At 38.3% G+C, this 13,218-nt stretch overlaps 1 protein-coding gene across 1 annotated transcript in view; it reads left to right on the plus strand.

Moving 5' to 3' along the window:
* The first annotated feature begins 6,121 nt into the window (after positions 1 to 6,121).
* The window catches only part of polr2a (RNA polymerase II subunit A), a 15,905-nt gene continuing 8,808 nt past the window's right edge, over positions 6,122 to 13,218 (plus strand). Inside the window, exons 1-16 of the mRNA XM_016545069.1 lie at positions 6,122 to 6,440; positions 7,375 to 7,507; positions 7,608 to 7,744; positions 7,881 to 8,054; positions 8,152 to 8,433; positions 8,549 to 8,710; positions 9,404 to 9,624; positions 9,755 to 9,887; positions 9,980 to 10,104; positions 10,317 to 10,527; positions 10,614 to 10,823; positions 10,909 to 11,077; positions 11,164 to 11,258; positions 11,351 to 11,554; positions 11,724 to 11,946; positions 12,103 to 12,286. Of these exons, the coding sequence (XP_016400555.1) occupies positions 6,354 to 6,440; positions 7,375 to 7,507; positions 7,608 to 7,744; positions 7,881 to 8,054; positions 8,152 to 8,433; positions 8,549 to 8,710; positions 9,404 to 9,624; positions 9,755 to 9,887; positions 9,980 to 10,104; positions 10,317 to 10,527; positions 10,614 to 10,823; positions 10,909 to 11,077; positions 11,164 to 11,258; positions 11,351 to 11,554; positions 11,724 to 11,946; positions 12,103 to 12,286 (2,750 nt within the window). The 5' untranslated portion in view covers positions 6,122 to 6,353. The remainder of the gene's footprint in view (positions 6,441 to 7,374; positions 7,508 to 7,607; positions 7,745 to 7,880; positions 8,055 to 8,151; positions 8,434 to 8,548; positions 8,711 to 9,403; positions 9,625 to 9,754; positions 9,888 to 9,979; positions 10,105 to 10,316; positions 10,528 to 10,613; positions 10,824 to 10,908; positions 11,078 to 11,163; positions 11,259 to 11,350; positions 11,555 to 11,723; positions 11,947 to 12,102; positions 12,287 to 13,218) is intronic.

Here is a 13,218-nt window from a genome sequence, read left to right on the forward strand (position 1 = left end):
ACAAAAAAGAAAAAAAACTTTTTGGAGTAACTTGAGTAAACAAACAGTTGTTGGTCTCCATTGAATTCCATAATATGGAAAAAAATTACTTTGGAAATCAATGGGGAGCAGAAACTGTTTGGACAACTTGAGGGTGAGTAAAAGATCACAGAATTTTCTTCTTTTTTTTTTTTTTGGTGAACTATGCCAACCCCTTAACTGTCACCGTCCCACCTGTGGGACGCTTGGCGCTCTTTTTTGTTGTTGTCCTTTTTCTCTATCAAATCTTTTAGTAATCATCATCAATTATATATCATTTGAAAGCTTAGAAGCCCAAGATTGATCCCGTGAAAACCATTTTGTAATCTGACATTGCCGTACCATGGAAATGGTACTTTAAAATCTTTTGGCGGTCTCCTCCCCCTTAGTGGGCAGTGTCAAGTGTCATATTACAAAATGCATTACGGTCTTTTAGAATCAAACCTTTTTATAATCTTGACAAAAAACATATCATTGGAAAGGTCTGAGTCTCAGGATTCCATATTTGGAGATAGAAGTAATATTGACAGAGAAATCTAGAGATTTGTGACAGAAAAAATGGAGATGGATGGCACCCGGTGGCTGTTTGTGGTATAATGCCCTAAATAAAATCTCACAGAAACCTCAATTTTTTTCACATCAACTTCAAATTTGGAACATAACTTATTTAGACATAAGACTTTAATTTTATACCAATTTTAGAGTAAAACCTGTTATGTAAAATATTTATTATATATAAAATAAAATGAGTATAGTGCATTTTCTTTACAGTAAATTTAAACTTACATTTTAAATATACTTACATTTTTTGGATTTACTGGATTTTTATTTTTATTTTTATTCTTGTGCTCACCAAGCCTGCATTTAAAGAAAAAAAGAAAAGAAAAACGGTAAAAACAATTACAATTTCAACTGTTTTATATTTTAATATATTTTAAATTAGAATTTATTTCTGTGATGGCAAAGTTAAATTTTTAGCAGCCATTACTCCAGTCTTTAGTGTCAAACGATCCTTCAGAAATCATTCTAATATGCTGCTCAGGTAACATTTCTTATTATTAATGCTATGAAAACCAGTTTTCATTTCATTTTTGGTTCTTTGTGGAATCTAAAATGGTTCTTCTATGGCATCACTGCAAAAACATCCTTATGGAAACTTTAAAGGGATAGTTCACCCAAGTATTTTTTTTTCCTACTATGGAAGTCAATGGCAACCACCAACTGTTTGATTACCAGCAATCTTCAAAATATCTTCTTTTATGTTCAACATAAGAAAGCAACTCATACAGGTTTGGAACGACATGAGGGTGAGTAAATGATGACAGAATTTTCATTTTTGGGTGAACTATCCCTTTAAGAATGTATCCTCCACTGTGGTCATGTATGATAGTAATTTCTGTTTCTAAGGGGTGAACTTAGTGAACACAGTGTTACAACTCACCCATGTTACAACCATTCCTGGTCTGCCGGAATGTCAATGAAATTTCTGCGATCCAAGCTTGGGATGATCAGTGTTTGGGATAATCAGCGACAAACTATCATTTAAGTGAGAAGTGCTATTTAGTGTAATTACTTTAGCACTCCATTTTATTTACATTTTTTGTGTCTCAATATTTAACATTTAGCAATTTATCTGTCATAGTCATTATAATGATATGTTGTGTTAATTCTCACTGGTCTTAAATAATAAAACATTTTGATGATTAAAATATAGGCTTAGAAACATTTCTGCTTGGTGAGCTTAATTTTGTAAAACTTACTTTACCATTCACGGTCATTACCATCTTATAAACGTATCATTACATTGCCTTGGTAAATGTGCTTTTTTGTCTTTTTTTTTTTTACCAAACAAGCTTACTTATGGAGCCTTGTGATTACTAAACTGGAACAACAGGGCTTCCCTGAGAACTCATGATCAAAGCACAGCCCATTTTCTGCTTGATTGTGGCTTCCGCTTGGAAGAGGAAGATCCAGACAGACTTTGAGAAGACGAGCATTCAGCGGTGTCTGTTTTGCGCTCAAAGCTTCCATCTAGTGGTCATGTCTCTCCTCTGATTTGTAGTTTGACAAGTTTCTCAGAATCTCTTGCATTTACACATGACTGTAACACGATCATAATGTAACATTTGAGCATATACCTTTAATGGCTACATCATAAAAAAACTGTACAGGAGATAATCCAATAACACCAATTGTGGTATTAAAGGTGTCATGAAATTTTGGGTAATATCTGGCAAGCCTGTGTTATTAATCATTTCTTGTTTGGTATCAAAGTGAGATTATAGTTTTGCTCTAATTTCTGGAAGAGCACTGCAATATTTATTATGCGTGTATATGCACCCACTGTTGTTTAATACAATTTTATTGTTTATAAATATTAAATGCTGTGAAATGTCTATGTTTTCCTGAAGGAACCATATTTCTAAATTGATCTGCAACGTGTAAAAATGGCCAAACGTCCTTTGAATAAGAAGTTATTTGTTAATGGCTTGCCTCTTAGAGACCAGCCTTGACAAAGATTATATTTTTGTCCATCGTGTTAAATTCCACAGAACCTTTATATAGGTTTAAAACAAATGCTATGTAGTGATTAGGATTTACAGTTATGTTAAAACGCACGGACCAAAGTTTTTTTCAACGCAGGCTGTAGTGAAAGTGTTCCAAAGAGGGAGTCTAAATAAGTGAAGTACTCAATTGCGTAACCGTATTTTAAAAGAAATGTTGTGCCTGCCACAAGGTGGTGCTGCAGCTCGGTTTGAAATGCATAGAAGACAACCTCTGCTCACGTAAACAGACAAAAAGCAATGTGCGCTTGAAAAGGTAACGTAATACATCCCTGTTATTTCAATGTTTGATTCACTTAATACAGGCACATAAATCTAATTTAAACACGCAGGTAGGTAGGCTTTAAAAAAAGTGAACCCAAGAATTTGAATGCAATGCTAATATTTTATTTACACGCAAAATACTTACATGAATGTCATAGAAGATTTCAAACCATTCAGAGTTAACAAATTTGTCCAAATTACAGTCTGTTGATGAAAACCTACTCTTTCATTAAAACACATTAGTAAGCCACTTGAAGCAAAATCTCACATTACGACGTCAAATTTAAAGGGACAGCTCACCCAGTTACTCACACGTGATTTCAAAAATTTGATTTACCTTTGGAATACAAAGAGAGATGTAAAGCAGAATCAATGTTGTTGCGTCTTTTCATTCATGTAACGTTAATCCCTTTTTTTTTTTTTTTTTTACATTTTTTGTGCTCCATAGAAGTCATACAGGTTTAAATAATGGTGGTAGAAGTTTTATTTTTTAGTGAACTATCCCTTAAACAATTAAGACTGTAAGAGTCATTACGCTTAACTTTGTTAGAGAGAAATGTAACAGATTTTCAACATTCGTACTGAAAAACATCTGTTTGTAGAAAACAGCCTCCATGTTGCACCGACCAAAGTAAACGACCATCAGCCCGCCTATTTATTTTAGGCGGGTTGAGATAAATATATAGCTTTCTCCCCCAGATACCGCCTTCAATTTAATAACTGCGTCACAATTATTTCGTTTTTGTGGAAGAAGGTTTTCACGTTAACATAATGCTAATGTTAGCTAGCTCAGGCTCGTTTCACTTTAGTCTGGAGTTACGCAACTCCGCTTGCCTTCTGCCCTGTAAACCCGCCCAAGTACACAAGCACCAGACTCCATGTTTGTTCATCTCACCGCCACTGTACCCGCCATATACGAAAAGATCCCTGAAAATCCATGTTCATTTAGGGTTATTTCTAAGCAAGGATCTGATTTAAGCGAGGAGACCGATTCAGATAGACTTTGAGACAACATACATCCACATTAAAGAACAATGAGGTTTTGACTGTAAACGTATTGGGACTAAAGCGGTGTATAGCACTTTCCAGAGCCAATAACAATAACCACAAAAGCCGACTGTTAAGCCCATTTTGCCGATACATGTGGTTTCAAAGAAGTCGATTTTGGTTTGATACGAGTTACAACCAAGCTCTTGTTCCATTATCCGATTAGCTTTGTAGATATGACCACTATGAACTAACTCTTTTCGGCTATAAATCATCTTTCTGTTTTAAGATATCGGTGTTTATTATATATGATATGTTTATTATATAATCGGAAAACGATTCGAACATTAGAGAACCTCATCTTTTTAATGTAAATACATGCACCCCGATACATGTGGTTTCAAAGAAGTCGATTTTGGTTTGATACGAGTTACAACCAAGCTCTTGTTCCATTATCCGGTTAGCTTTGTAGATATGACCACTATGAACTAACTCTTTTCGGCTATAAATCATCTTTCTGTTTTAAGATATCGGTGTTTATTATATATGATATGTTTATTATATAATCGGAAAACGATTCGAACATTAGAGAACCTCATCTTTTTAATGTAAATACATGCACAGCCACCCAAGCACAATGCTAACAGGCTATCATGAACGTGATATAACGAACACATGATCTGTTAAAAAGCCACATCTATGTCTTAAGACCATACAAAGACCAAGATCAACACAAATAGCTTTTTTAAACGTCAAAATTGCTAAAAGTCATGAATGTTCCTGTAAATAACATTCTGATATTTCTGGTGTCTATATTAATATGTAACTAAGAGACCAATTCAAGTATAAAATGTGACTGAACCAATATGAACAATTTTCTTTTCTTTTTTTATACAACCATCGGTCTACACTGTGTAACCTATAATGTGCTTAAGCCATAACCATGTAGACGAATAATGCTGGTTATTTACCCTAATATAAACCTATATACTCAATAACACAAATATACACTAAAATTTTAAAGATGTAAACTAACATTTCAGACAAAACAACTTTAAACGGGTGCTGTTTAATGTTCACATTCCACAAAGAATGGCGGCTAACAAACTAGCAAAAGCTCACAACAGTCGCTAGGTAACATCAAGTTACATTACTACAAATTCTTGCTTACGCTCTACAACTGCGAGAACAATAAACTATATTAGATTATCAAATGAAATAATTTACGAACTACGGATTTGCGATTATTTATAAGAAAACCGCTAAAGTTAACCAGAAAACGTAAGCTACTAGCGCCTTTTTGTAGAACAACATGGCCTAGATGTACAATTCTATTTTTTTATTTCACAGCGAGGTCCAATAACGTTCTAATTCTCAAAATAGTTAAAAAAAAACATCGAATGTTTAAAACAACAACGTTTCTCGAATGTTTTAATTGAAAATGCACTGTCTGAAACCCCAGGCTTTCAGCGGAGTTTCCAGCTGATCATACCGAAAAAAGCGCGTGCCGTCCAGCCACTGTTTTTACTCGACCTCGTGGATTCTTGCATTTTCCCGTAGAACTCAAATAAAAGAAGGAAAATCATAATAAATATTTCTAGAAATATGAATAAGCGTACAAAATAAAAGTAAATTAATAATCTGAATTACATAAAAATCATACTTAAAACAAAAATAATGGCGTTAATCCTCGACGGTAGGTGTAGGCCTCTCACACGAGCTTCTTTTCCAGCACTGTTAGCTGATCCAGAGCGAGACGGACGGAACAGCACAGGTTTTTTTTATTTTTGCTCAGAGGGTGAAAAAATATCAGTCGGGTAAAATCGGCAATGCTCGTAAAGAAGGCGGGAAGTAAGAAAGTTATTTTACCGCCGTCAAGCGTTGGTTGCGATTGGTCAAATGCTCTTTGCTCATGAATATTACGAACACGTTTGACGAATAATGTTTCACATTGACGAATGTTATTGAATATTCATGTATAAAGTGCCCACGGAGCCGCCCTTGGTTTTTACGGGCCTATAGAATCTCTTCATACGTTTTGTCCCGCCTCCGCCTACATACGATTCGCAGGAATCAAAAGCGCACAACTCCATTGGTTCTGCGTCAACTTTAATTAATTATTCATATACTGCAGTCTCGCGGCCAATAAGCGCACAGAGAGATCGATCCATAACCCGCCCTCTGACTGTTCAGCCCCTGCCAAGTAGGCTGTGTAAACCTGTAGCAAAGTGTACAGTCTATATAAAGCCGTGTGAGAGCAGTTTTCTCTCAGATGCGCTTAGAGCGCACCGGAGTGTAGATCGGGGAAAGGGAAGGGGACAGCTGGTAGCTACAATAGCTAGTATATAAACACAAATTTAAAAGCACATTGAGTAGCAAGATACGGTGGTCACTGGGAAACCGCCATCGGACAAGTTCCGGTCACCATTGGGTGCCAGGAGAGTCTTGGTGGCGTTTCAGAGGTGTTCCTTCTTACAAAGCGGCGTGCCGGGGGAGGACGCGTCTCTTTGAATAGACAGGATGCACGGACCGCCTTCCAGCGACAGCGCATGCCCATTGCGCCTCATCAAGAGAGTGCAATTCGGCGTCCTCAGCCCTGATGAACTTGTAGGTTTTGCTCTTGAGAGGGGGTATTGTCTTAATTCTTTGAGTATTATTGTATTACTCAAATCAACATCGTGTTAAAATCATATTAAATACGGATATTAACATACAGTGTCTTTTGTGAACTTGTGTTTTGCTAACTTAGCCGGCTAGCCACTTCTTCCTCAGTAAGAGCATGTGTTTAGAAAGTTGAAGAAACACTACACAAGAGTCCTGCTTTAACAATTAGCAACAAGACACGGAAAGCCTTGTTTGAAGTTATAAAATGTTAACTTGTAATATTTATTATTTGTTTACTTTTATTTGACCATTTTGGAGTCACATGGCAGACCCAGAGTTTCTCCCAAGTTTCCACATTGTTCCCTATGTCTCCCTTACTGGCAATAAAATGTGAATTTTTATATGCATGCTTTTATTTTTAAACTCAAATACGTTCAGTTTCTGAAGTACACTTATGTTTTGAAATAAATGACGAGCAAATGGCATGTTTCCAAGTTGAGTTGTAATGCATTTTCTTTAGACAGCGATGCAAAGTAACTGGGTTTTATTCGGTAATGTCGTCATTTTTAAGGACTTCTACCTTTCTCAAGTTTTTATTTTTTATTTTTTTATTATATGAATGCGGAGTTGAGCAATCTCTTGACGCTTCATTTGGTGGTTGTGTTTTATGGGAGCAACATGTAATCTAAAGAAACCCATTATAAATACAACCATTAAACAGCCTTGTTACATTTCAAATTAAAATGTTTAAAAATGCTAAATGCATAATTTGACAGATGACATCTGAACTATTGCTTATTGCAAACTTACTGTTGCTCGTGCGGTCCATGTATTTATATTAAAAAAAACTTTATTTGTGGGTATATTTAGTGAACAAATGTTTTCCCATTGTTGTGAAAATGTACAACAATTTAATGCTGTTTGTTATCATTTTCAGAAACGGATGTCCGTTACTGAAGGGGGCATCAAGTACCCTGAGACCACAGAAGGAGGACGCCCTAAACTGGGGGGACTTATGGACCCCCGGCAAGGGGTTATTGAAAGGTCAGGCAGATGCCAGACGTGTGCAGGTATGTTCATAAACTTGATATTTATCCGTCTTGCTGGGTATTAAACCCTGAACCTCTAATAATAAGCTGAACCTCTGCTTATTTGCTTGTCGTCATTTAGGTAACATGACTGAGTGCCCTGGTCATTTTGGTCACATTGAGCTGGCTAAGCCAGTCTTTCATGTTGGCTTCATCACAAAGATCATGAAGGTCCTCCGATGTGTCTGCTTCTTCTGTTCAAAACTGCTTGTGGACGCGGTATGCCGAATTTTCAGTTTGCCTTTTGTGATTTATTCCATTGTTAATTTCTCTCTCTCTCGTTCTTCTGATCTAGTTCCTTTGGTCAAATTGTTTTGTAGTGTATTTTAACTTCTCCTAATTTTGTTTTACCCAGAACAATCCAAAAATCAAAGACATCTTGACCAAGTCGAAGGGGCAGCCACGTAAGCGTCTGACCCACGTCTATGACCTCTGTAAAGGCAAAAACATTTGTGAGGGTGGAGAGGAGATGGACAACAAGTTTGGTGTGGAGCAGCAGGAGACTGAAGAAGACCTCACCAAAGAGAAGGTACAGACCTAAAATTCTCTAAGCACACAGGCCAATTTGAAACTTTCCAGCTTGCTCTGGAAGTTTTCAAACTGATTTTTAACTTTTATTTCTCAAGGGTCATGGAGGCTGTGGCAGGTACCAGCCACGTATCCGTCGCTCTGGCCTGGAGCTGTATGCTGAGTGGAAGCACGTGAACGAAGACTCTCAGGAGAAGAAGATTCTTCTCAACCCTGAACGTGTGCATGAGATCTTCAAACGCATTTCGGATGAAGAGGACATGATCTTGGGCATGGACCCCAAATACGCCCGTCCTGAGTGGATGATTGTCACTGTGTTGCCCGTGCCTCCTCTTGCTGTGAGACCGGCTGTGGTCATGCAGGGCTCTGCTAGAAACCAGGTAAGCAAAACATTTCTTATTAAACAGTGGGAAAGAAGTTTGATGTATTGCGTAGTACTGATAGCTGTTAGATTTGTATCAATTGTACTTTTTTTTTCTTTTTCTTTCTTCCTAGGATGATTTAACACACAAGTTGGCTGACATTGTAAAGATCAATAACCAGCTGAAGCGAAATGAGCAGAGTGGAGCTGCAGCGCATGTTATAGCAGAGGATGTCAAGCTGCTTCAGTTCCACGTGGCCACCATGGTAGACAATGAACTGCCAGGTCTACCTAGGGTAAGATTTACACTATACCTTAGGAGATCTGAGTCCAGGATATTATGAGAAGCAACAAATTATACTCTTATTAACAGTGATAATAATAATAATTCAATATTTAATATAAAATCCCTACTAAATATTATTTATCAATTAATTGTTCTTATTATTGTTATAGAATTTACATTGACTACAATTGTTATAAAATTTGTATTGAATAAAAATAAAATCCATTTGTAAAAAAAATAAATGCATTTTTTGATTATTAATTAATGCATTTATAATAAAATGCAATTGTGGAAAAAAAATTCAGGGTCCACAAAATAAAACTTCTGCATGACACATTGATACCTGGTGCAGCCAGTTAAAGGGGTCATATGATGCTTTTTTAAAGATCATTATTTGGTGTATTTGGTGTAACAGAATATGGTGACATGCTTTAACGTTCAAAAAACACATTATTTTTCAAATACTGTACATACTGTACGGTCCTCTATGCCCCGCCTTCTCATTGGTTTTGAGACTTTAGTCTTTGCAACTTCAGGGATCTTATCTATGCACAATCAGCTTGTAACACTCCAAAGAGAAAGGAAAACTTGAAATCGCATCATATGACCCCTTTAAAACATTTGATGTTTGATCTGCAGTTATGTAGAGTGGGACAATCAGGAAAATATTAATGAAGATTTTGCTCTCATGCTCTTGATTCAGGCAATGCAAAAGTCTGGTCGTCCACTAAAATCTATCAAGCAGAGGCTAAAGGGTAAGGAAGGACGTGTCAGAGGTAATCTGATGGGGAAGCGTGTAGATTTCTCCGCCCGAACTGTCATCACACCAGACCCCAACCTGCAGATCGACCAGGTGGGCGTTCCCCGTTCCATCGCCGCAAACATGACCTTCCCTGAGATTGTCACACCCTTTAACATTGACAGGTAATATTAGTTGTTTTTATCTCTTTCTGAATGCATCTCACATACAAAATATTTTAGTGTTCTCTGAGAGGTCTCTTTAATCCAGTGCTCTCAAATTTTCTTTTTTATTTTCCCCCCTTTAACTTTACAGACTCCAAGAGCTTGTGAGGAGAGGTAACAGTCAGTACCCTGGAGCCAAATATATCATCCGAGACAACGGGGACAGAATTGACCTGCGATTCCACCCTAAACCAAGTGACCTTCACCTTCAGATTGGATACAAAGTCAGTCTTTTTTCCGTGTTTAATGTAAGAATGGAATGTAATTTTCAGTTACAGTGAGCAAAGCATTTAAAACCTGTTTGTTTTCTTTCTAGGTTGAACGACACATGTGTGATGGAGACATTATTGTGTTCAACAGACAGCCTACGCTGCACAAAATGTCTATGATGGGCCACAGAGTGCGAATCTTGCCTTGGTCAACATTTCGACTCAACCTCAGGTGCACTGGGTTTATAAGACTTGATCCGTCACGTTGTTAGTAGATTGATACGTGGATGGGCAATATAATGAGTTTGTGTGCTGTATCATCAGTTATAATTGCTGAAATTGTTACAAATCTGTATAGAAAACGAATGGTCAGATTTAGCACCATTCCTCTAATATAAAGGTTTTTGACTTCGTTTTAAAAGAGAAAATCCCTTTCACTTCTAGTGTGACAACCCCATACAATGCCGACTTTGATGGCGATGAGATGAACCTGCACTTGCCACAGTCCCTGGAGACCCGTGCTGAGATCCAAGAGCTGGCCATGGTGCCTCGTATGATTGTTACACCACAGTCCAACAGACCCGTCATGGGTATTGTGCAGGACACACTGACAGCTGTGCGCAAGTTCACCAAGAGAGATGTCTTCTTGGAGAGGGTGAGGTTACGAAGCTGTGGTACCAAATTAGGTTGTACAGGTACATGAGATTGATACTAATAAATCATTTTGTGTGCTTTGTTTAGGGTGAGGTGATGAACCTCCTCATGTTTCTCTCCACATGGGACGGCAAAGTGCCCCAACCGGCTATCTTGAAGCCGCGACCTCTCTGGACTGGCAAACAGATCTTCAGCTTGATCATCCCTGGGCACATTAATGCCATCCGCACACACAGCACTCACCCTGATGAAGAGGACAGCGGCCCTTACAAACACATCTCCCCTGGAGACACTAAGGTGCAGTAGTGCAGCCCAAATGTGGATGTAGTTTTTGTGCCAAAAGTGTTTATGCAATTTTGTTCTCATTCATCTCATTTTGCAGGTGATTGTGGAGAACGGTGAGCTGATCATGGGGATCCTGTGTAAGAAGTCATTGGGAACCTCAGCTGGCTCTCTTGTCCATATCTCATACCTTGAGATGGGCCATGACATCACACGACTCTTCTATTCTAACATCCAGACTGTCGTCAACAACTGGCTGCTCATTGAGGGTAAAAAAAAAAAAAGACTTGATATTTGCACACAAAAACAGTTTAGAACCTTATTCATTTATTTACAACTATCTTGTCTGCTTCAGGTCACTCTATTGGTATTGGAGACTCCATTGCCGATAAGGCAACATATCAGGACATTCAGAACACGATTAAGAAAGCCAAACAGGATGTGATAGAGGTAAGTTGACATCATTAGGTTTTTATAAATACAACAGATTGTTGCTTTTGTACATGAATGCAGTTGTGCTTCATGATTTTCTTTTCTCACAGGTCATTGAGAAAGCCCACAACAATGAGTTGGAGCCTACCCCAGGTAACACTCTGAGACAGACCTTTGAGAACCAGGTCAACCGCATTCTGAACGATGCTCGAGACAAGACTGGATCCTCTGCCCAGAAGTCATTGTCTGAGTACAACAATTTCAAATCCATGGTGGTGGCTGGTTCAAAAGGCTCTAAAATTAACATTTCTCAGGTGAGAGAAGACAGTAGATGGTGTTTAACACTTAAAGGGGTCATATGATGCTGCTAAAAAGAACATTATATCATATGACCCCTTTAAATAGTTCAAAAGCGTGTTGCTGCCTCTTTCAGGTTAAAGGCTTAACTGAAATTTTTTCACAATCTCCTCTTCACCCATTTAGGTTATTGCTGTGGTGGGGCAGCAGAACGTTGAGGGTAAGCGAATCCCCTTCGGTTTCAAGCACCGCACTCTCCCTCACTTCATTAAAGATGACTATGGTCCAGAGAGTAGAGGTTTCGTAGAAAACTCCTATCTGGCCGGTCTCACACCAACTGAGTTTTTCTTTCACGCCATGGGAGGCAGAGAGGGTCTGATCGACACAGCTGTCAAAACTGCTGAGACCGGTAATGAGGGCAAATACTAAATGTAATCTGAACTTCAAATTGTAATACTCATTTCTAGTCTCTAAGTGAGATGTTATGTGCAGTTGTCATCAGATTAGTCTTTGTTAAAGCCTGATATTGTCTTCATGAGTTTTGATGAAACTCCTATTCCTTCAGGTTATATTCAGCGTCGTCTGATCAAGTCTATGGAGTCTGTTATGGTAAAGTATGATGCTACAGTCAGAAACTCCATTAACCAAGTTGTCCAGCTGAGGTATGGAGAGGATGGTCTGGCAGGAGAGGCTGTGGAGTTCCAAAACATGGCTACCCTTAAGCCATCCCACAAAGCCTTTGAGAAGAAGTGAGTTCTGTTGTGTCTGTTCAAATATTTACAGTAAAGTAATATATTGCCATTAATTTAAACGAAGTAATATAATCAATATAGCTGTATTAACTCAAATCAACAAGGACATGGATAGGAAGCTATTTAGGAGTCTGTTTTCAAGTAGGGTTGGGTACCGAAACCGGTATGTACTAGAACCGAATCAGAACGCAGATTTCGGTGCCTCATTTCGGTGCCACTTAAATGCTTGAGCGATCGATTGAAATATTTGTTCTCCGAAACGGACGTAAGGATCACTGGCACCACACGTGAAAAATAATTTCTCGACTGAGAAAATTCACGAACGCAAGTCGGAAAGCTCTAATAATACAAATCCAACACATCTTTGTAGTAACGTGAGTGTCCATATTGTTTTCACATTCCGACTTAATAGCACAAATCGGGAAATGAGAGCATCCGAGGAGCGCGTGAATGCAGTAATTACACTTGCTCTGATGGCAGCAGGTAAATTCCATTAGCTAGCTAAGCTAAACATTCTTAAATTAAAATGCCTAAAGCTAGGGTGAACATGCGTCCTCTTTTTCCCTGGACATGTCCTCTTTTTGGACCTACAAAAATCTGTCCATTGCCGCCTGCTCCCGCAACATGTTTCGCTCCCGCGATTTTCGTGGCCACTCCTTTAAACATTCTAATATTGCATATAATTTTGGCGCATCAGGGAGACGCTCTCAGGATGCGGTGTATTTAAATATTTTTGAATGAGCGTTTGCGCTGTTTACTTTAACGTTCGATTTTGCGATCACACACACTCTGTGTAAAGGGAGCACATCTTACAAGATACTCAAGCATGGTCTTGTCAGTCATCTCTCCTTATTCTCGATCTGAGATCAGTCAAATCTGACTCCTGCAGCTCTTGTTGGATGCAGGGTTGCCAAGTCCGCTTTTTTTCC

The sequence above is a fragment of the Sinocyclocheilus rhinocerous genome, unplaced genomic scaffold (assembly GCF_001515625.1).
Source record: "Sinocyclocheilus rhinocerous isolate Xijiao unplaced genomic scaffold, SAMN03320098_v1.1 scaffold2385, whole genome shotgun sequence".
NCBI classification, from domain to species: domain Eukaryota; kingdom Metazoa; phylum Chordata; class Actinopteri; order Cypriniformes; family Cyprinidae; genus Sinocyclocheilus; species Sinocyclocheilus rhinocerous.